General features: G+C 43.9%; 2 protein-coding genes across 2 annotated transcripts; one reads left to right on the top strand and one right to left on the bottom strand.

Annotated features, from left to right (window-relative positions):
* Window positions 1-248: 248 nt before the first annotated feature.
* On the bottom strand, window positions 249-8,676 carry LOC119388385 (DNA-directed RNA polymerase III subunit RPC7-like). The gene is given in 6 exon segments (XM_037656093.2): window positions 249-437; window positions 6,242-6,385; window positions 7,656-7,715; window positions 7,717-7,778; window positions 8,069-8,252; window positions 8,426-8,676. Coding segments are annotated over 6 exon segments (663 nt in total). The 5' UTR covers window positions 8,549-8,676; the 3' UTR covers window positions 249-347.
* A 167-nt stretch (window positions 8,677-8,843) lies between these two features.
* Window positions 8,844-22,970, top strand: LOC119388383 (protein ENL-like). The gene is given in 7 exon segments (XM_037656090.2): window positions 8,844-8,937; window positions 9,696-9,873; window positions 11,730-11,953; window positions 13,966-14,085; window positions 19,460-19,495; window positions 19,497-19,616; window positions 20,598-22,970. Coding segments are annotated over 7 exon segments (2,124 nt in total). The 5' UTR covers window positions 8,844-8,919; the 3' UTR covers window positions 22,026-22,970.
* Window positions 22,971-24,073: the final 1,103 nt, after the last annotated feature.

Genomic DNA, 24,073 nt, shown 5'->3' with positions numbered 1-24,073 from the left:
TGCTCAGAATTTTGGTGCAAATAATTTAATCTAGCTGCAGCCTGACCGCTTACATAATTTCAAAAAACCATTTCAGGGAATCTTTCAACATAATAATTAACTCTTAAAACAAGTCTGCAAAGCACCTTACAATTCAACGCTTTAGGCCCCTATGCCTACATTCATTACCATATTTCTGTGGCGAGTCTTATCAGTAAGACAACTATGTTCCCCATAATATGATGCAAATGATGCCCAAGACAATAACTAAAACAAACACTTTTATTGTGCTTGGGACAGTTCCCTGCAACACAGGCCAATAGATCTTATTTACATGCTCTTCAATAAATAATGAGGACTAGTGTATCTCAAAAGACAGCACCATCGTCCAAATTGTCATCTTCGTCATCGCCGTAGCCTTCACCGTTGTCAAAGTAGTTATTAATGTAGTCTGTCTCCTGAAAGCATAGCAAAACAGTGCAGATGATCAGTAACAAGCTAACAGGGAATTCCAAATTCAGACAGTTCACCAGCTTTTAATATACACCATGTTACTAACAGAACATTTCTGAATGTGCACTTTCAAGGCTCACAGAGTTGTAAATGAAATAAAACTGTGCCTTCCCTCAAAGAATGTTAATGTTGTAGAAAAAAATGGGCATTTCAAAATCTAGAAAAAAAACTGGTTGCAGCATTTGTATTTCAGTTAACCTCGCAAAGAACTGTGGAATGCCAGCGTATCTCACTGGACATTTTGGAGATGGCTATCTCAAGGCTAGTCCTAGGATTCCTGTTACGTGGACATGCCTCAAGCACAGACCGACTTCGATTCTGCAACTAAATGTTCCCTATACAATTTTACACCCTCGTAATTTCAATTCCAGCTAACTTGATACTGAAGAAAAGTCCAAGCCACTGTCCATGCATCATATGAGCCAGAACTTTTGTTATTTTGATACTGAAATTTGCCTTAATTGGATATTTCAATACTGACTGGTCAGCATGACTGTGCCTGTCGAGAGTGGTCACCCCACTGGCTGCAGTGTGTCTTGGCTACACTAAAGACAGTTAATGCACTAAAAACACAGCGTGTTACCAGCCTATGTTTGGAACATTTTCAAGCAAGAATGGCAGTTCAGCATGAATGATCATTGTATTATCGATTGCTAATGCATACATGTGTACATTTCTTAAAGAAAAGTAGTCTGTAAATTGCTTGCGCAGTACAACTGATATGAAATCGTGTTCACAGCATTCATAGCAGCCCACTGCCCGAGTTTTCATTGTCAATATCATCAAAAGAGTGCGACAAAACAAGTTATCGTTGCCACCACAATTCTCACATGGGATGATGACAATGACATGCCGCTTCCAGCCTTTTATTACAAGAACTCATTCAACATGTAAGTTATCTTGCACGCTACACTAGTGGTGACAAAGTTTCATCTGATGCTCTGAAGAATTGTATGCATAATTAAACCTCCGTATAACAAACTTCGACGTAACGAAATTCTCTTAATAACCAAGTATACTATTTAACTTTTTGTACCTTCCTGTCCATAGAAAACCAGGCAATAAATCTATACTTCTGCTGGTGGTAGTGGTCAGACGGCTGAGTTATGCACAGGTTTTGTGAATGTATTTTTTAAATCATGTGCCACATGCTGGAGAGCAGAGTGTTTTCCGGCAGCGGTTAAGAGGGCAAGGACAAGTGGTCTCCTTCTCACCTCGGGAGCAGGAGAGAGGGAAAGCATGCATGCAGGCACCCAGTGCATTTGTATTGTTAGCTCTACAACCAGAGTAGTTCTGCATCTCGCGCTTCCCATCCATGAGCCAGTGCCCGATTTGGTGTTTTACAGCGAGAGCTGTTATGAGATTACAACAGCTATTTTCAGTGACGTAATTGTCTACCGCTGCTGCCGGTGTTCGTAACTACTATCGTGTACAATGAGAAGAAGCATCCAGGATCAAGCGGGATCTGAACCCAGGCGCTGTGCATGGCAGTGGAGTATTCTAACACAGAGCCACGCCGGTGCCTGAAACTCCTTCGCAAGAATACCCTATACTGGCATCATGTAGGGCAAGGACTCACGTTAACAGATGTAATAGCATATCGTGATAGAAAAGTAAAATAACACCAGGCGTCACACAACGCTAACTGCGTAACGAGCGGGTGGTTTAAAGCTTCACACTAGGGGTGTGCGAATATTCGAAATTTCGAATATTTTTTTAATAGTGTTTGCTATTCGATTCAATTCGCAATGGAATTTTACTATTCGAACTTCTCAAAAACAAATACTGTCAACGTCTAGGGGTGTGCGAATATTCGAAAGTTTCGAATATTCGTCGAATATTACATTCGGAATATTCGTATTCGATTCGAAAATCGTGTATTCGAAAAGGTTCGAATATTCGATAACTTCGATATTCGAAAAATTCGAATATGCCATTCGATTATCATGCATAAAATAACTGGTCTTCCACATTTCTGCTGCGTTCGTATATCTAAAAACGCCAGGCCTGCGCTGAAACCGCAGCACAGTCACAGCGAAAGCTGGAAGAGCGGCGTTTCTAAAGCACCGTTGTAAGCTCTCTTGGGGAGTACACTAGCAAGGTACCCACTGCGCCATAAATCACATTTTTTGTGAAGTTTTTCACATTTTTTCCGCGGAGAAGCGAGGCACCAGCTACACTTCTGTAAGCATTATGTGCACTTTGTTCACGCGACGACTGATGACGAAGAATTATGGCTCAACCCTTTGTAATGGGTTGGAAGCTTTAAACGGCCCACCAGTTATGTAATTTGCATTAGGTGACGCCCGGTCGCTATGTCCCTCTCCTGCCATGCTGTATAACATACGTTGACGTGGGAGAGAGAGGTGGGGGGGGGGGGGGGCGAAGAACTTTACTGAGACCCCGAGGAAATGGATCATGCGCTTATGGGCTTCCTTGGCAACTAATACAAGTGCACTTGCGAGGAACCCACTATGCTATAAATCATTGTAATTTTTGAAAAGTAGGAAAGCAGGCATTATGCCATTTTTCGTCATTCTACGGAGAGCCGTGGTACCTGCTAAACGCATGTAAGGCATTATGCGCACTTTGTTGATGCTGTGCCTGATGACGATGAAGAATTATGGCGGAACCCTTTGTAATGGGTTGGAAGCATTCAACAACCTTCTCGTTGCGCAATTCGCATTGTGTGACGCCTGATTACAGAATTCGCGTTGTCCGACGCTTTGTGTTTATTTTACTCTTCTACCGCACTATATTGCATATGTTAATGTGGTTCCTTCCCGACATGAAGCCTGTATAGGACCTTTTTTGCAAAGCAGTTTCAAGCACCGGCATGGCTCAGAGGTTGAATACTGGGCTCCCACGCAGAGGGCCCAGGTTCGAACCTCGTTCCATCCTAGAATTTTTTTCTTATTTCGTTTTTTTTCTTATTTCGTTTTTTTTTTTATTTCGAGCAATAGTGGTTACGGACACCGGCGGCGGCGGCGCCGGACAACTACGGCGCCAAAAACGGCCGGTGAAATGATCTCATAACAGCTTTCGCTGTAAAACGTTGCCGAGAGGAGCGATAAACATCGTAAGTACACGGAGGCACGATATCTGCCTGCGACGAGCGCCCCAATACGTATGATTTATTGCTGGTGCATCTCCGACGTGCAGCTCTGTTGGCGATCATGTAACCATACATTTTCAATATTATGCGGCCGTAACGTGCCGCACTACCACTCGTTCACTATGCGGGACCGCTTCTGAAGAAAGACAGTGACCCATGTGACTGGTGGCGGACTGTAGGCACCTTCAGATACCCCAGTCTGGCAAAGCTTTGCCCCATGTACCTCCCTATACCAGCCACTTCAGTTCCAAGCGAGCGTGCCTTTTCAGTGGCGGGGGGGGGGGGGGTGTCTCCATTAGAAGGGAGCGCCTGCTGCCTGATCATGTGGAGCAACTCATATTTCTTCATGATAACATCTAGTCATTACTTTCATTGTGCCGTGATATTTGCTTGTGTTGTGATGTGCATTATGCTAGCCTGGACATTGTGTTCTGGAGATAGCAGTGTATGTTGTATTGCCAGTCAGGCTGTTAATGTTTTTTTTTTTCAAATAACTACATGTTAAATAAAATATTGTTACTGTGGAGGCATTTTTCCTTTGATATTCGATATTCGATTCGATATTCGAAGGTGGATATTCGTATTCGATTCGTATTCGAAAAATTTAATATTCGCACACCCCTATCAACGTCAGATTGAAAGTGACCCCTTCAGATTTTCAATATACTTCACCTCATTACACTCTCGTATTGAGGCAAAGCTGCCTTTCAAGATCCGTTACGGTCGAACTTAGCCAAGACACAGTCAACGTCCGATTGGAAGTGGTCCCTAGATTTTCAATATGCTTCACCTCATCATATCCCAGTATTGCGGCAAAGCTGCCTTTCAAGCTCCGCCACGGTCGCAAATGTATTAACTCAACAAAACGCTGGTTCCAACATGGAGATGAAAGATGTGGCAGAGGTGGGGGGCTCAATCAATGCTGTTTTGGACCTTAAATTTGGACAGGAAGTCCGAAAAATCGGAAGCCAAAGCTTTTTAGCATCCAAAATTTCAGATGTTCTTATGTATCGACGTCTACGAGGCAGACTTGGAACTACGGACTTGAAGGGAGCACACCCTTGTCCGCCACATCGGTTGGCCTTCCACAGCAGTTGAAAGAGGAGGAGAGGCTGAGGAAATGGCATCTCTGCCTATCACGTGTAAAGTGTTGTCGGCAACACTTTGGTTGCACGAAATCATGTACATAAATACAATTCGGCTCTACATTGCCTCATTCTTGTTAAGACAACTATGAAACACCACCCCGCCAGCGCTTCATCAACCTAGCAAAACGAAACACTTTCATGTTGCTATCTCATAAGGATATGCTTAGGAATTCTCTCTAACTTTTCTTTCTGCAATTTTGCTTCGAAGTATTCGAAAAGTATTCGAGAAATATTCGAGAAATATTCAAAAAATATTCGATTCAATTCGCACTAGCACTTCAATATTCGAATTCGCTCCGCACCCAAAATTTTGCTATTCGCACAGCTCTACTTCACACCCATTACAAAAGTCTGAGCCATAATTCTTCATCGTCATCAGCTGCACCATTAACAAAGCGCACGTAATGCCTTACAGATGTGTAGAGGGCACCTCGCTTCTCCGCAGAATGATGAATAATGGATGGCATAGTGGTTACTTCCTTACCTCACAAAATTATGTTGATTTACAGCGTAGTGGGTACCCTAGTTGTAGTAATCGCCCCAAGACTGTTTACAACGGGCTCTAGAAAGGCCGCTCCTCCCACTTTCACTGTGACTGTGCTGCATCTCCCATGCAGGCCTGGCATTTTTTTTTGTTATCGTTGTGTGTCGAGTGACAAACAAAAATAGCTGTAGAGGCAGTAGCGCTAAACACAATGACATCTCGCTTATCTTGCAAGCAACCTCAATTTTCAGGAAATGGATGTCACTGACAAGGCTTGTACGATATCAATTAGCGATCACGATCGGCAAGAAAAAAGATGTCACCACTGTTTCGGGATATCACAGCGCGTGCTCTCGAAGATCCCAAAGCTGAAAAAGACTATTCTGGATCCTCTGATAAATAGGATAAATTCCCAGTAAAGGCAACCACAACTAGCGGGTGCTGCTGCTGCAAATGAAAGCTTTTTTTTTTTCGTTGAGTGGATTACTACAACAAATTTTAAGCAGCCAGCAGACTTTTTGGAGCTGCTTGCAGTTACCACCACGCTGCTACGAATTCTACAAAAGTATGTGGGTGTTCTGTGTCATAAAACTGACTTACAAGAATTCTGTTGAACCAATGCATGGCGGTGACTGATATTTGTGATGCTATGCTGGGTTTTGCTCAATTCTTCGGGTACATTCGTGCACATGTCCAAAACAGACGACGGTCGACCATCAACAAAAGTGCCATAATTCATTTCATCACCTTGGTTTCATGCATTTAAGGTTTAAGGACTTTTTGCTTTGTGTGCTACAGGTTTTGAAATTGCACATTTGTCGGGCTGAGCAGAGAGCGACCAGACACTGGTCATGTCTGCTCTCATGCTCTCAATGTCACGGTATAGCAATCAGTATGCAACAAAAGTGATAGATCACAAAAGTACAGCACCTCCATAATATAACACAAACACACACACTATGTATATAGTCCCGTCAGTGTGATGGGACAGCAATGCGTTACCTCTTCAAGCTCCTCCTCTTCATCCAATTCCTCGGCTCCCTCTTCCTCTTCTTCGTCGTCTCCTTCTTTAGGCTTCTTCTCGCCGGGCTCCTCTTCACCCTCGCCACCACTGTCACCTCCTCCAGCCTCTTTTTCTTCAAGTGCCTACAGCAAACCATGACAACATCCCATTTACTCGGTGCATTAGGATGACCATGAACTGCCCCACAGGAAAGATGTTAAATATGTCTAGGTGCAGTAGTCTCAATGCAGATTTCTTTCACGATTTGTAGAAAGCACGACAAGTATCCCAGCATTTCAGTTTGACAGTAGGAAATTGCGAGGACCTATCTGAGGTAATTTGATTACTTTTTTTCTCTCGCCCTTTCTTCAAATGACGGAATGGAAATCATGATGGCCATCATTCATTTTGCATCAACCACCAGGGAAAGCTACCTAATGCTGTAACTCATCACTGCTGAGTGTCATATCCTAAGCTGCTATGAGCTGTAGCATTACAAACATCTAAATGCAGCGGAATGCACCAAAGATTTCATTTTGGGCAACTTTGCTGTGCAGTGCTTAGCAATTGAAAACAATACTTGGAGTGCATGGCTGCCACTACTTTTTGCCCCAACGGTGTGCGTTAGGCTACCTGGGCTTATGTTTTGTAGCATACAATTAAGAGCTCTTGTGAGGCACTTGTGACTTCACTGGTCTGCCCCAGCACTCACCAGTGATGCAAGAAGTGCTAGCTAACACAAAGCGTGATTAGTGCATCCTATATGCTGAGTACTGTACAGTTGATGTCTATTGGTACTTCTGTACTGGCTCAAATAACCTGCATTTGTCAAATAATGGATGTGGTTGAAATTAATAGGCACATTTCTTAACTTTGGAATGCAGTCCAATAAAATGACCTCAATTTAACATAAGAGCATCAGAACGGCTCAGCAGTTTGAATGTATAAAATTCTGACAGCCCAACTGTTACGAAATACCTGTTGGGGCTAACTAACTGCATCAAAATTCGCAGTGCTTTATCTGTGTGCACACCACAAACACCGTCACCTCCACTTTGAGATTTGAGCACTTTGAGATTTGATTGGTAAAAAAAGTTTGCGTTCACAGGCTGCTGCTTCCTCAGTATACTGTCACTACAGATGGAGCACCACACGAACGTGCGTATAATTAGCAAATAAAGAATGCACGCTTGAGAACGACTGGTGCCTTTGTATACCTTCGGATGCAGCCAGTCGGCATTCAGTATTTTATTGCAATTGCTCACTACGATTCCCAGCTGTCAATGCGAGATATATCTATCATTTGCACTTGAACAGGAAGCGACAGCACAATGAGCTTTGTTTTGTTGTGTATGCATGCAGTCATCCCATCAGCAGGCTTGGTACAAAAACATATTATTGTACATCACGCACTTGCAGCTTTTTCTGTATGTCGATTCCCGTCGCTATGCTGTCACCTCCTCCAGATACAGCCGACTTTTTCCGCCTTTTTTGTCTTCTTGGAAATCTTCAGTTCCGTTGGGAAGTAATCAAAATCTGCGCATAAGCAGCGTGCAGTGTAAGTGACATGTTTCTATCTTCTCCCTGGACGTCTACTGTACGTACTCCTGGGCGTAATATCCCACGAACTCCTTCAATATCCACATAAACGAAGCTTCACGCAAGGTATACGTCATGCGTTTTTGTTGTTGTTCCGCAGATCCAGCGACAAAGGGAGTTCTACACACTCAGATAAATATATGACCCCACATACAGAGCACAATCACGAATACACTCGGTGATCACGTCATGCGTGACGGCTCAGCAGAGCTGGAAGATTAAATTACCGTAGATAACGTCGGGTGCTTTCACACGGTAACGGTCCGAGTACCTCTCCACAGTTTGCTGCGGCTTGCAGGGAAGAATGTTGAAACTGGAAGCGAGCAAGTTCTTGCGCTGCTCGTGAAGGAGCACGGCCAGATATGTGTTCTCTTCCGAATTCACCAGAGGTGCTGGGGAAAAGTCTAGGGGCTGCGAAAAGTGAACCACTGAAAAACGTAACTCAGTTAGGCGGCAGCATTCTATAAGCCAGAAATGTGACATGGTACGTAACCGAATACTGACTAACTAGCTACGTATTGAGTTCAGCGCGCGGAATTGGTGGGCAGGAACGACACTGCAGTGAGCTTGGCTGTGCAACTCACCGGGAATGCTGGCGGCGGCTGCGCGCACAGTGTGAGCGCTGCTTCTTGCCTTGTCAAGCCCAGCTGTTCCACATTAAATGACATCCCACCACCTCGGCCGCGACCCCTCCCTCGTCCCGCCATGATGAAAGAGAAATGCTAGCTGAAATGTTGATCGACTGTGCGAACGATACCTCTAAGTGCCTCTAAAGCACTTAATTAAACTGATCAAACGCGCACGTGGAAATGCGGATGCGTCCTGCGGACGCTAGCCGGCGAGAGGCTACTCGTATTTGAGGTACATGTGCGTTACGGAGCGTATAACGCAAAAATCTTTGTGCGAGAAGTTTTAAAAAATTACGGTTCAATTTAAGAAGACTAGTAACTTGTGTGTTTTTCTATGTAACGTTCTTTGTGCCGTGATTTCAAAAATACGTTCCTGGCGGCTCACGCAATCCAAACAATCATAGCACAAAACAACATGGCCGCGTCGTGTGCGTGAGTTTCCAGCCAACATGACATCACCCACGAAGGTAACCGTTTCGACAACGAGCCGGTTTCATATTAGCGTCTTCGCTAAAGGGACGAGAAATAAACCTCCGTGGATGTCGTGTCCGGTGCGGGCTGAGCTCGGATTTGAAGTGTTTCTTTCCACACACGCGCTATGTTTTGGCGGTAACGCGCTTCCTAAAGCCGTTTTTGAATGTTGCTTCGACTCTCCCGAGTTTCCTCGAAGCGCAAGCGAGAAACCTGTCATGCTGCCAAATTAGAGACTGCTCGTACCTCCATTTTAACGTATTCAAGTGCGGTGTTTTGAGGCAGCGCTAATGAAACGCCGGCCATCTCGAGCACACCACTTGCCCAAGTTGCGAACGCTTTTTAAATGCGAGACGCGCTTGCTGTAAAATGCTACTCACGGGTTCACTGATCGAAATTTAGCGTCACATTTCGAAGTGCATTTCGCACGAAACATGACACGTTGTCGATAGAGAGGAAACACGAACTGTGTGAAAGTGTCGTTGTAGCACGCTTAGGGTCTCTGACCTTTTTTTCCTGCGGCGTTCAGCCCCCCTGTCACGCCAGTAATCGTCGAACGCTTGCGCGGTGCTGCAGAGTTAACTCATTTTCTCGCGCTTCTTTAAGTATTCGAGCGTTTTGTGCGCGCATTGTTACGTGCCGTTATATTTTCGCCACTTGATTTCGCAGTACTGAACGTAAAACTAGCGTGTTCGAAGCAGCGTCGGTTTCTTGACCGCGAGCCGAAGTAAAGCGCGCGTTCTCCTGCTTGCAGTCCATCGAGGTGAAGCTGGAATTAGGTCACCGGGCCGTGCTGCGTGCGCGTCCGACGGCCGAGGGTTTCACCCACGATTGGACCGTTTTCGTGCGTGGGCCCGAGGGCTGCAACATCCACCACTTCGTCGACAAGGTCATCTTCCTGTTGCACGAAAGCTTTCCCAAGCCCAAGCGAGGTACTACACTGCACTCTTTGGAGCGTCTCACGACACACAGTCCCGCCCGATATGAGTTGTAACATGCTGCCGGTGCTCAAAGCGGCGCCGACACTGCACGCCGACATAGAAAACAATCAGTGACGTAAACACTGTTTCGACTATTTCAAAAACCAATTTCACCTTAATGCAAAAATATGGGGCGCACTACAAAACAGGGACAAAAGAAGAGAAAACAATGACACAGGCGCACACTGTGGCGGCCGTCGTTTTCTCTTTTGTCCCTGTTTTGTAGTGTGCCCATATTTTTTGCATTGAGATGAACAAATACCAACTAGCCCAAATGGCTGTTTTGCACCAATTTCACGTTTGCCAGTGTTACAATATAGGCTTGGGGCCCCTTCAACTGGGGCCACCGCATTGCAACTCACATTGAGCGCCACTGTACCGTTCGTCATTCGCATGCTCAAGCTGGCTGTCGTGCTCATTGATGTGCACGTTGGTGCGTCCTAGCCAAACAAACAAAAACACTGGCGAGGAAAGTACAACTTAAAATGTGCAAATCGAACAAGTGGCCTTAGGATGAAGGCAGGTTAACGAAAAGACAATGTGGTACATGCAAATTGAACAAGGATCTTCAACATGAAGACACATTTTCACTGAACACAGGTGGCGAACTTCAACTGCTGCTTAAAACCATGTATTAAAAGCTTGTATGACCATAAAAACGTTTTGTGGTGATAGCAAGGCAGTTTTAAAAGACTGGCCATAGGCTGGAGAAAAAAAGAAGTCGCAAAGGAAATGCGCAACTTGATTTTTCTTTGTTCGATTTCACATGATTTAATTTCTTTATGCACCATTTATGTTTCTAGAGGAGTACACTGAGCGAGAAGCTTGGGATTAACGTACAATTGACATGTCTGATGAAGTAAACCAGGGAACACATCCTTATTGCTTGCTTTCTGTGACTGGCACTCAAAGTGTACTATATTGTAGCCATTGCTGAAATTGTGTGTCAGTCTCTGAAGGTGGATAAAAAAATTTTTTAAAAATATTTCAGATTGAAGCAGTGAAGCAAAAAGGAATGTTATGAGATGTACTTGAAGGAAATGTCTCCACTCTTTCATTCTTGTTTGTTGTTTTTTTCCTCTTTGTTAAAGCGGCCCAGCAACACTTTTTCAGCATGATCAAAAAACGCTGCCAATCAGTAGTCGAGGCTCCTGAGAAAGCACGAGCCAAACATTATAGCACAGCACGCAGCCTCGAATTTACAGTTAATTCTCAAAGTTAGCTAGAAATCGCTCCCTCTTCTCTCTACAAATGATGCCATAAATTAACATGACCGCGCCATAAACCCAAAATCCACAACCATTGGCTGATTTGAGCATTTTGAGCTTCATAGTTACCGCTGTCTTGTCGTCGAGGGATGCCACCACGTGCCTGCGCGCACATGCAATCACATTGAAAGTAAGCCGTGTGTTTGAAGAAAAAAGTTGAAAGAAAGTGCTCAAGATCTTAACGCGCACTGACGAAGGGACACATCTTCTACCCCCTTGTCATCCACCTCCCTGCATAGCTTTCAGCACGCTCGCTAGTACGAAAAGGAGAGAGAAAGCGCTTGAAGCATCTGACAAATCCCTGTAACTCCACTTGTACCTGACAGACTCTAAAATTAATTTTTGTGTCAATTCGATTTGTGAGGCAGACGATGCGTGCAAGGATTTGTGTTGTGTAGTGCTAGTGCTTCGAGTTTGAGAACAGAATGCACTTTCATGGTTAAAGTGTGGAAAAGTTCTGCTTCCTTTAGTGACGGAGATGTCAGTGTTGAAGTTCACATTCTTTGTGTGTGGAAAGCATGCGTGTCTGTCGGAATGCAGTGCTAAAGGAGCCGCCCTACCAAGTGTCAGAAAGCGGCTATGCGGGCTTTAACATGCCTGTGGAGGTGTACTTCCGCACCAAGGAGGACCCCAAGAAAGTCACGTTTGTCTACGACCTGTACCTCTCCGTGGACGGCACTCCAATCTCCAACATACGCTGTGAAAAGCTCACCTTTCACAACCCGCCCGACGACTTCTGCCATAAGCTTCTCAAGGCAGGAGGGGTGAGTGCTGTGGAATAGCTCTTGCTGCTACCACTCACTGCTGTCATTTACGTGAGCATACGCATAATTTAAGCTTTCGTTTTCTTGTGCTTGGAATGTCACAAACACTTTCACTTGTGATGTAGAGCATACTTACCATTCTTTTTTTTTCTTCGTTATAAATAACCTTGATAAAAATCTAGCTAAAGCCCAGTGGTGGCCCGAAAATTCTTACTTCTACGATAGATTTTTTCAAATTCTGCAGTTAGTTGCATCGCGAGACGTACCCCCACCCCCAAAAGTTTGCGGAATGCAAAATTTCCGAGAAAGCTGTATTGCCGCTTTGTCTGAGAACATAGCCTCCAAATAGATGTTCCATCCTGTAGCAGTGCCTGCGACCTCTACAGTTACCTGCTAGGTTAGAAGCGCCATGCACTAAAGAGCAGAAATGCACATTTTACAGTGGAGCCCACGTTCCGTAAACTTTTGTGGCCAGGTGTACAATTACTTGATGTAATTCGCCAGGTTGGATAATGGGCGTCTTCCTATCGGGAGCTGCGGGGCAACTTCTGCCCATTCTTAATTTTCCGTGTGCACAAAGTGCGTGCAAGGTCTATGAAGCAGCATACATTGATGTTCTGTCATTTCAGCTGTAACATGTTGCGTATTGTACTTTGTATGATAACTACATGCAACAGCTTCACTGAATATCTTTGCCTACTTGGGGTAGCTATGAAAGCCTTCCTCTTCCTTAAAGACCTGACCAGGGTCATATCAGTCAACCCAAAAGGCTAAAGATGGAGTTTACCAAGGCTTAATGGCCCTACATCATAGCCATAATAGAGGTCAGTGAACTGAGCAGCATGTATCGTCTAAATTTTCATATTGGCAAATGCAAGTATAGGAGAACTATAAGGATAAAGATCTAAATATGTCTGTTTTCTTTTCTAAATTGAACTGCATTGGCATTGAATCCCAACCACATATTTATCAATTTATTAATGCTGTAAAAGCCCTGACGGGCTAATACATGTCATAACAATACAGCCATAATCATTTGTGCAGTGCTGAAGCAATACAAACAGCTTTATACATATTTTTACACATAAGAACAAACAACATGAGTGGATTTCCCACATTACAACACTCTTACAGGCATGTCAAGTAGCAGCACACTGCACAACAGTAAGGGTAAGTACTACAGTCAATGAATAATAATATACTCTAGAAAGCACTTCACTTATTCCAAGACATTTTTGAGGCTTCAGGGAAAGGTGGTTCAGAGAGCTAGCAAGGATTGCAGTCAGGCTTGTGTTGAAGCAGCTAGAAAGCTTTAGAAAGGGCATAGCTAGCAAATTAGCTGCAAGAGTCCATGGGCAAAAAGAACAACAGTATGTACCAGCAAAGGTGTTGCTTCACTCTCGCTGAGTACACCTCCCACACTACCTCGGCTGACCAAAGCAAACGTCATTTGTGATGAGAAGTTTGCAACCATGGGTGTGTCTTACAATTCCGTTGTTCTCCGTGCAGTGCACCCTGTACATACTTCCTAATTTGTGTGAATTGATTATTATACTAGCTTTTACCTGTGTTCGGTGCTTTCTTAACACATCATTTCAATAGTTTCATGGGGTAGGCTGTTGGACTGGGTTTTTTTTTTTCTTTTTTTCTTCACCATTACACTTGTATGCTGTCTCACATATTTCATCAGCAATGTTCTGCTGTGCATAGGTTGCCTAACGCTGCATGTTCAGTGCATTTAGAAACTGCAACGTACTACACGGCATCCACAAAGGGCTGTAGTGGAGATTCTTTGTAATGAAAGAATAATTTGTTATTTATATTTCTCGTTATGTTTTTCTTATATGTACTGTGCAGTTGGCATTTTTGTGTAACTGCTGAAAGGAACACGTTGCATACCTGTGCTGTACAAAGAAAAGGCTGCTTTTTTTAACGGGCCTCTTCTTTCTTTGTAAGCTGGTGCATTTGGTTGGCAGGCAGCCGCTAACATTGCGATCGATTGCACTTTCTAGACGGAGGCTAACCGTGCCGGCTCAAACACATCACCTGCCCCTCCTGGCAGCCCGTCACGAAATGCAGCTCCACCAGCACGGTCCAGAAGTGAAGGCCGCAAGAAGCCACGCATGTCAAGCGTATGTCCCTCTTTCATTACTCTGCGCCAGTGGCAAAAGCGACATGGTGAAATTGCGGAAATCATCGCACTTCGTACCTGGGTAAACGCGTCCGATGATATTTCAACTTCCTGTGTACCGTTGTAGATATCAGTCCTTTTCTTTTCTTTTTTTAAATTCATTTATTTGCTGTTCGTAAATTAATTTGAACAAAAACTGTTGGGCCAGTAGCCAAAGGCTAGTGGAGGCCCACAGTCAACGCACATATATGAGCAGGTACAATAAAAAAAGGCATACAAACACAATATTTTGTGGAACAACTGCAACCTGCAGATAACACAATTATTATAAACAGCATATATCATACACTCGAATCGCATTATAACGAAGTTAAAGGGAGAGCTGAAATTACTTCGTTAAATCCATGACTTCATTATAACTGCTATTGCACATTACTGCATTATATCCCTAATCAGGTGCAAAACTTTAATTTGCCCGAGATTGGTGCAATTGTGGTTTCAGCCAGGCTGTGAGTTGACTGTGTGCAGTTAACTCTTATGCAGCAAGAAGTGATTGCAGTACGCACTAACTGCTAGGCATAAGACAAGCCGCTCTAGCTCAAGCAGCCAGTGAATACGTTAGGCTCTGTGGAGAGACTCAGTAGGGAATTCATCACAATGAAGTTTTAGCACAGTAAATCGAACGAATATGTATATTAATGAGGTTTTACCGTAAACAGAACGTGTAGCACAAGTAATCTGTTACTTGCTTGAATATTCAAAACTGGTATGACTATTTGCCATGGTTGATGACAGGATTTTGTCTAATCGTATGTACCTCAAATAAGGAAAATATCTTATTCATGTTTGAAATTCTGAATATTTATGCACCCGTAATTATTTCTTAAGGGGAGATGCTACTCGAAGACACTTTTTCTTTAATATTCACCCTAGAGCAATGAAACTTGAGCTGCTTATAGAACTTTTTATGCTGATTTCAAATATATAATTAGTTTTCTTGACAGTTGCATACTTTTAGTTCTGCAACATGACAAAGTGAAAAACTTAAGCCTTTTGCCCCCCCTCTTTTCAGACCTAAACTTCAACAATTTTTTACAATTGATAGTTCATAATGTTTCAAATAAAGTGTGGAATGCAAATAACTAATCAGGAAGTCCATACAAAATATGTACTAGACATGAAAAATTTTAACGTGGGAAGTTCATATTTCTCCTACCCTAGTAAAAGTTTACATAACTTTTTTTTATTATATAATAAAAATATTGAAACTTAAACAAGATAATTGCATTTCTCGTACTTTGGAAAAAATTTGGGAAAAATTTCATGCAGATCTGAGCACCAGAAGTACCCGAAAAAGGAGGGGCACATTGACAAAAATGGCAAAATTTGTGTTTTGAGAAAAACGAGTTATAAAGTCAAAATTGCATGTTTATTTATCAAAGATGTCATTGAATGCAACGAAATTTGTACACAAGAAAGAACAATCCTTCCAATCCTTCTTGTAGTGGCCACTGCCATTAAAATGCGCCAGCACCATAGGTTTGGCCCTCACGGCTCTTTCGAGCTGACTCCGCGACAAGAGATTTTTTCTTCAGCGCACGCCGACGAGCCCTTGCTTCTCCTGTTAGTTTTTGAGACATTTTTTTCTGGCGTGTGCTGTCCCGTGATGTGCCAAGAGCAACCAGATCATGAGGCAAGAGCACGCCAAGCTCTTCCAGAACACGTTCAAAACTGGAGTGCCCTTGATTAAACCAACATGTTCAGTGCTGTCATATCAGCAATCAACGAAGACTCGTCATCCTGTGATTTTTCTTTGTCTTCGAAGAGTCCGATCTTTTTCTGGGAGGCACTCACATATTCGAATGCCGCGGCTAACTCGTCAGATGCATCGGCGTCACTGCCACTACGCCTTGCGGCAGCAGACAATCTTTTCGTGGTTTGAGTGTTCGGCTTTGATTTGCGCCGGCGTCCTCGAAATTTGTGCGCCGCGTGAAACTTCACAGGCCGGTGACCGCGCTTCCTACAGCTTTCTTCATCCATAACGGATAAGCACTCGAGAAAAGCGTTGTTCAGCTGCGCTGCTCGACGAGAGACTGATCCTGCAAGTAGGCTTCACAGCACACACAGGCGCGCAGCGGCCAATGGCGGCTCCCGATCCGTACCACGTGATTTAAAGCCAGTCGCGGCGCTCGAAAAAGGCGGCAAAAGCATGCTTCTCTTTATTATTTCTTGCGCTGCAGCAGCGCAGGAAACCGTCGTTATTTGAAGAGTGAGGCTCGGCTCTTCGCCTCATGCGGTCGACAATGGCGAGCGGCGGCGCATTATCAGCGGCAAGGTGCTCGAAGATGACACACTTTCGGCCTTTTGACAGCCACCTTGTGCTCTTTAGTTGCAATTTTAAAGCATTTCCAGTTGAGTCTCGGCATTGATTTTTTTTTTCAGAACAGTAGAGGTACTAATCTTAACAAAACAGGTGAAAACAAAAAATCGATAATTTTTTAGAAAACTTGTGTTTTTCGACCCGCATCTCCCCTTAAGGAATATTACCGGGGGGGAGGGGGGTTGAAATTACCAGCCACAGGAGGTATTGCCAATAGGGAAATGGGAGAGTAGCCTCCCTGCTGCATCGTCTTCATCAATCTGTACATTTTATCCTGTCCTAATGCCCCTTCTTATTGTAATCTGGCAGAAGATAAGAGTCCAGAGCAGTTTGCATGATAAGGAAACAATAAAAATGTTTCCAAACAAAATCTGTGCAATTTGTTTAAAGTCTTAGATGTTATTGGGAACAGTTCCAACACATTGTGTCACTGAAGACTGTTTCATGTGCTGTTTTGCACTTTGTTGGTTTTGCACTTTGTAAACTTTTTTATGGTGACCCTAAATGTAATGTAATGTGCAGATACAGGATTGTGCAGCAGGATGGCATAGCTGTTGAGTGCCCATGATTGGCAGTTTGCCGGTGCTTCAGCCTTCTTTTATAGTACAAGTTTTTTGTTTTTTGCGTGGGAGAATCATGAGCTCAATTTTATAGGTAAGCGCTAGGTTGGGTGCATCATCCACCCATAATCCACTCAGCTTGGTTCTGTGTGTGCCCCTCACAAAAGCACAGCCTGAACCTTCAGTACTCTCAGGCACATAAATCCATCCAGAAGAGTTGAATTGCGAAAGTGAAAGCAGTTGTGATTCACGCACTTAGTGAGCATGAGGTTTCAATAGTACCAAATGATATTGATTGATTTAGGGATGTTTGGTATTGCTGGTGTTGTAAATCTCCGTGTTATGCTTTGTATTCTAGCAGACACACTTCTGTTATTTGCTCGGCAGTCAGTGTCTGTTGCAACTTCTGGTTTGTGTTGATAGACTTAATTGAAATTTGCAGCGTTTTTTTTTTTTTTTCACCTGCTCTCCCTTCAGTTAGCAGTTTGGATTACGTACATTTTTTTTTCCGGTTTTTCGATGGTATGGTAAGGGCTCTACAAATATCTTACCATTTTCAAGTTGGCCAAGTGTTGTACTCGTCATACTGCAGCGTTATAATGTGGGCGGACTGTTCCTCATACCACTGACCGAGCCTCATTACGGCGAAGTCACTTTACTCGAATTATTGAAGTATCGAAGTTCGACACAGTCGTGACCCAAACAAATTTTAGACCAGATTACTCGAAAAGTGAACTTGATTACCCGAAGGGAACGAAAAGCAAAAGTAGGGATTTTTAGGCAGCCGAGAAGTGGCCTGGGCCAGCACATCTTCTCAGGCCCGCCAACGATGCAGAGCGTGGCTCACACCTGCCACGTGACACCCTTCATGCTCTTTTTTTTTTTCCTGAAATACAACGTGGAGAAATGGACAGCTGCCATTTCAATGCTGCTAGAGCTGTGACTACGGCTCGGCCAGAGATGGAGTGTGGTGCCTGCCACTTGCATAGCTTCTGAGATTGCCAGATTGCATTCTTGCAATCTTCGATACCATGGGGAAGCGATACAAGAGTACTACGCTACGCTCATGCACCATCCCGCCAGAGAACATCTATGTTCCTAAGTCTCACTTTTGTCGTTGCACTGTGCGCATGAGCCATGTCCTTTTCAACTGTGCAGGTGCGCGGCTTGTGATATTGAAACTTCAGGCCACCATTCCACCTGCTACACTTCATGCTCTTTTAATTTCAGCAGTTCTGGCAAGTTTTTCACACACAAGAGCTTCTTTTTTGTACTTGCCCCGCTGAGTGAGAAGATCATAACAGTGTTGGGTCACTATTGTCTGGTATTTTGTAGCAATGCATTATGCTCAATTCAATGCTAGACTTAACAGCCACCGCTCCCGGCCACTTGGTCCCATTGATAATGTGGGGGTGCTGTTGTTTTGACCGCAGGCCAAATGCAAAAAGTATCTAAAGACATTAGCTTTGGAAAAGGTCATCATTACAAAATGAAAGGTATCTTTTTAGAATAACCTCAGAAGACACTGACAATGGTGTAGACGAAGGTGTGCCTGTGGTTGCTTTGCAATGGCATTGAATGCAGCAGCAGAGACTGCGGGCTTGCCCATTACTTCAGTACGTAGTGACCCTGCCTTGCATCCAGCAACAACATGCGGCACATTGACCTATTTATCAGCATAATAGAGAGACCAGGACGATCATCACTAAGGTCAGAGTGCTTGGGCATCCTTCTCTCTACTATCTATCGCAGTGTTGTCAAGAACAGCTGGTATGATATTGTCACAACATTATGGAACATATGCTTTCATCAAACTACCTTCTACATGGAAGCTCTTTCCCGTCACAGTCAATTTGTTACGATGGTTTACTGTACTTTGGGTATATAATGCTTTCTTTTATTTAGTCATAGTGGTTCTCAGATATATTTCTTTTTTGCTTAGGCATAAGGGAAAGAATGATGAAAAGGCCGAGATCTTTAAATGAGTTTTGATAGAAACATACCAATGTTTGACATTTAGCTTGTCTGAAAAATGGTGTTCTGCTTAAGAATAGCTTGTCCTGTTGTTAAGCAGCATTGTTTTGATTTCCTTGCAGCAGCTTGCATTGTGCTCAGGGTAGAGCCAAACCTGCAGTTTCTGTGTGAGCCAGTTGCACATGACTTTTCTGATAGCTGGCACACTTTGCTGCAAGGTGCTGCTAGTGAGTGGAGATCAACAGTAGTGTTGTGGGCTGGGCTGCTTGGTGCGTTATTGAAACATAATCGAATGGCACTTCAGACGGGACGAAGTGAGGGCGGCAGATGCAGTGCTAACCACCCAGTTGTTAGTCGGTGCATTGTCCGGTGTTCTTACCTTGTCTTGCCTGAAATGCTGTTTGATTATTTTCCCGCGAATATCCTCGTGTTTGACGTCTTCTTGCTTTCTCAAAATCCAGGACATGGTTAGAAGCCCCCCTGTGGAGCAGCCACCACCCCCCGCCGCCGCTTCCACCCTCCCCTCCTCCACCGGTGCCTCATAACCCCATGGCTGACCTTTTCAGCACACCAGCTGCCAAGAAGGAAATGCCACCTGAGAAATCATCCAAAGGAAAGGTTTGTACAGTTGCTTAATTTAAAGGCTCACTAAAGCGATACATCTGTTTGAGCTGATAAGTTATTCCTTGGGAACTCTGTTGTTAATTTCTTCACAATGACGGTTTTGTTTCTAAAAGAAAAAATGAAGGTCATCCCCAGCACCTGAAGTCAGTGTGACATCGCACGTTTCAAGATGTTTCTTTTTTTTGTCTCATTGACTCAGTAAGATTTCCTGGAATTTATCATATTATGAGAATCTCTCACTCCCTTAAAACACAATGTAATTTGTTTTTACTGATAAATAATTGTGTAGGCCTTCGGAGATGCTATAAAAATCTGTGATGTCACAGCGAATCAGTGCCTGAACTTAAAGGCGACGTCGCCACCTGTATTTTTTATTGCGTGTTGCATAGTTGAAGGGTAATTTACTAATTCAAGTCAAATATTTTTTCCCATTCGTGTTTCTCTAATTTCAGCCATGCTTCAGTTTTTCTTTCTTTCTTTTGTGTGTGAAAAGGAGTTTTTTGTTTAAAAGTGAACTTGTATAAGGATGCCAAATATGTTCCATTGCGCACCCTTTTTTTATTATTTATTTACTATCTGTTTGCGATTACTGGCTTAGAAGACTCCTGCTTGCATATTTAGTTATTACATTTGTTATTACATTGTACCATTCAATTTTGCCACACTCTGTGCTCTTTTATTTAGTGTCTTTTGCACAAATATGACGAGCATGATAATAAGGAATAATAAGGTTAATAAGCCAGCTTTTGCACAAATAATGACAAGCATAATGATAAGGATTAATATGCTAGTTTTTAATGTATATGGTGGAACGTGGCTTGAAACAAAATGTCATTTTGAGGAAAGGTAATTCTTGGGAATAATCTGCACGCTTGTGTTTTAAGGGTTATGTCTTGTTTCTGCTATTGCTTCGTCATGTGATGGCTTTGTCGTAACTTTCACAGTGGTTTATTTCTCCTTTCTTTTGCGCTGCAGGAGCAGAAGAGCAGCCAATCTAAATCCAAGTCAAGCAAGAGCCATAGCAGCAGTGGCACCAGCAGCACGAGTTCACATAAGTTGTCGTCTTCATCTGGCAGCAAAGAACACAAAAGCAGCTCCAGGGACAAAGAGCGGCATAAAGACCCGTCTCGAGAGAAAAACAAAGAACGGGATAAGTCACGTGACACGAAGCTTTCCTCCGCAGCAGAAGGTGACGCCAAGGCAGCGGAGCAGAAACCACTGGAACACAAGGCTGAGCACAAGCCTGAGCACAAAAGTGAACACAAGAGTGAGCACAAGGGTGAACACAAGGGTGAGCATAAAGTTGAGCACAAATCTGAACACAAGGTGGAGCACAAGGCTGAGCGCAAGGCTGAACACAAGACAGCTGAGCACAAGACTGAACACAAAAGCGACCACAAAGCAGAACACAAGGCTGAACATAAGATTGAACACAAAGCCGAACACAAATCCGAAGAGAAAGCCGACCACAAAGCTGAACACAAAGCACTTGAACCAAAAGTTCCTGAACCGAAGCAAGCGGAGGCAAAGGTTCCCGAGCCCAAGTTACCCGAGAGCAAAGGGTCGTCTGAAGTGGATTCAAGACGAGCAGAGAAGTCATCCCAGAAGCACAGGGATAAGACGAAGGACAAAAGCTCCAAAGAGCGGTCGTCAAAAGAGCATGGCCCTCAGAAGGAGTCCACTCACAAGACATCTTCTCTGCCACCACCCGCATCCACTGAATCCAGTTCCTCAAAAAGCTCAAAGAACGCTTCTGCACCACGGCGTCCGCTGTCGCCGCCTCCTCCCAAGAAACCAAGACTTCAGGAACCAGAGAGAAAGAAAAAGGACTCTTCGAAGACGCACCGGCCAAAGGACTCTCCTAAAAAGCCACCCGAGCATCCGGATCGGAAGCCGCCCGAGCCTTCCGAAAAACTGCCATCGCCGTTGCTACCACTGCCTGCCTCTCCGCCACCCGTGCTGCCAGTTCGAGAGCCGAGTCCAGTTCATGCAACGAACCAGTCTGTCCCTGCACCTCCTCCCGTCTCTGAAGAATCAAACAGCCCCAAGGTGCCAGCAGCTCCTGCAAGGGGCCCACTCAACCAGCTCATGCTCGAAATGGAGCAAGAGGACCTCCTGTCACCACTCTCTAGCCCGTCGGCGTCACCAACGCCAACGAGAGAAGTCGTCGCTCCCATTGCAAAAGCACCGCCACCACCGTCTGCAGCCGATCATCTTCAGGAGCTTCAAGAGCTCAAAAAACGAATCCTAAACTTAGAAGATCCACGGCGGCTGCAAGCAGTGGTGGACCTTGTAGAAGGCACAGGCCTTTACAAGATGACCGAGGAATCCTTTGACTTTGACCTGTGCACGCTGGACAAAATGACTTTGGAGAGGCTACAAGCTTGCCTGAACGGCAGGTGAAATAGTCCTTGGTGCTTGGTGGCATGGTGTGGTCGTGGATCTCCTCTCATCACCAAAGAGTGCACTCTTCCTGCCCCATGTCATGGATCTCGCTTCTCAGCCACGCAGGCGTGGTGACACACAGTGGGTAGGGGGTTTCCCGCGGGAGTATGTGCAATGTCCCAGGTGTGGGTGGGCAGCTCTTGTACCTGTCTGAAAAACGTGTGACGGCATGCATCAGTTGAGAAAACTGAAAAATGCTTCGAGTTGCTAGAGCTAACTGTTCAGTGGCATTTTTGTTTATATTTCTCAGTATTTTTGCTGTTGTCTGCGAAATTGAGCTTTTGAAGGCCATGAAACGCTCATCTCTGAACACTTGGTTTTCCTAAGGGTCCCCCCCACCCCACTTTGCAAGAGCAGCAACAATAAGTGCAGCACCACTCAAACTCAGCCCAAATTAACCAATGTCACTGTAATATATTAGGATATCGTCATTTGTAGTTTTTCCCAAGTGGTACAAATACCTTGGCTAGCACATCTTTTTGCCCGGTGCAGAAGCAAGATATTTTGTGTGCGGAGTCTTCTTTTCATGTCTCTTGCCACTCTTCTCACTGTGTGCCAGTTGGGAAGAATGCAACGACATTGCTCTCCATTATCACCACACTTTCACTATTCTTGTTCGCTATAGATTACATTTGTCACTGGCTCTCTTCATGCCTTTTCTGTATCACTCCTCACTCATTCTCTCTCTTCCCGGTTCGCTCCTTGGGGCTACCCGGTTCCTCACTCAGACTTGTACATGTGAAGTTTTAATTTTTTTTATCGTTTTGGTCATCTTTCACTCATCTGTTATCAGTATGACTTTAAGTTCTTCAGTGAAAAATGCTAAAGAGTGATGTTTATATGCAAGTTAATGTGCTATCATGGCCCATTCCTAAGTTACTGTAAATAAATATGGCATGTTGTTGTCTTAATCTTGTGACTCCGCTTGTTCGATGCTGGAGCATCGGATGGCCAGCAACTGATTGACCAAAAAGACCATTTGCGACCAACACGGTCGCATTACTTCTGCAGGTTGTCGGTGCGAATGAGCCATAAGGAAGGATGGCGCTCTGCACTGCCTCATTCATTGCATTTTCAGCTGTTTGCGCTGTTGTATTCAAAGAATGATTTTGGGTGTCTCTTGCGGTGTAATATTGAAAACAATGAAAGCCGATGTACACAAAGGTCGACACCGGGTCCCAGGAGACTAACTATTTGCATGGCAGCAAAACAAGAACGTTTATAGCTGTAGTGGTAACTAAGTTACACGGCTTGCAACTGAGAACATCCTTAATTCACGTGGACGTATTTTAACTGAACAAATGATCTCATATTTTTCTGTAAAATTAACAAATTACCTTTGAAAAATGCCAAGTTTGAACAGTTGAAGGGATACAAGTGCTGTAGTAGTACGTAAAGAGGAAAAGACATGGATAGGAAGGACGCAAGCATTTATTCTATCAATGTCTTCTCTTCTTTCCATACCTGTTCAACGGCCACCTTTTTTCAAATGTCGTACCGATTAGACCAGCGATTCGAATTTTGAACAATTTCATGGCCCAAGTACTCGGTTTGTAACATGTCCACTTGTGGCTGGAGATGATGCTGCAGGCCACAGGCAAGCACAAATGGTCATATGTTGTCATTGCGTAGGCATCATAACAAACAATGTTTAGTCGGCTAACTAGTTTGGTCAAATAAGCTTTAAAAGCTGTCATGCATACCAGTGCATAGTTCATGATCAAATTTCGGAAGAATGTGTTTTTTTTAGCTCAGTCAGTTTAATGAAATACTGAGCATTCTTGTTTACCTGTTTGTCCAAACTGAAATTCCAACAGTGATTGCTTGGTAGGTCATGTTTTTAAGGCACAATATTATGGTCGGTCATGTTTTTAATTGTTAACTTCTTATATTACTTTATTTTTCTTTTTTCTTAATGAAACAACACTAGAAACGACATCATGTCTTAATGAACAATGCAGACCAAGCTATATAAGCGTGCTATTAAATGTGAGTGGAAACCGGGT

Source organism: Rhipicephalus sanguineus, chromosome 3 (genome assembly GCF_013339695.2).
Source record: "Rhipicephalus sanguineus isolate Rsan-2018 chromosome 3, BIME_Rsan_1.4, whole genome shotgun sequence".
NCBI classification, from domain to species: Eukaryota; Metazoa; Arthropoda; class Arachnida; order Ixodida; family Ixodidae; genus Rhipicephalus; species Rhipicephalus sanguineus.
This window is presented reverse-complemented; position numbering and strand designations above follow the sequence as displayed.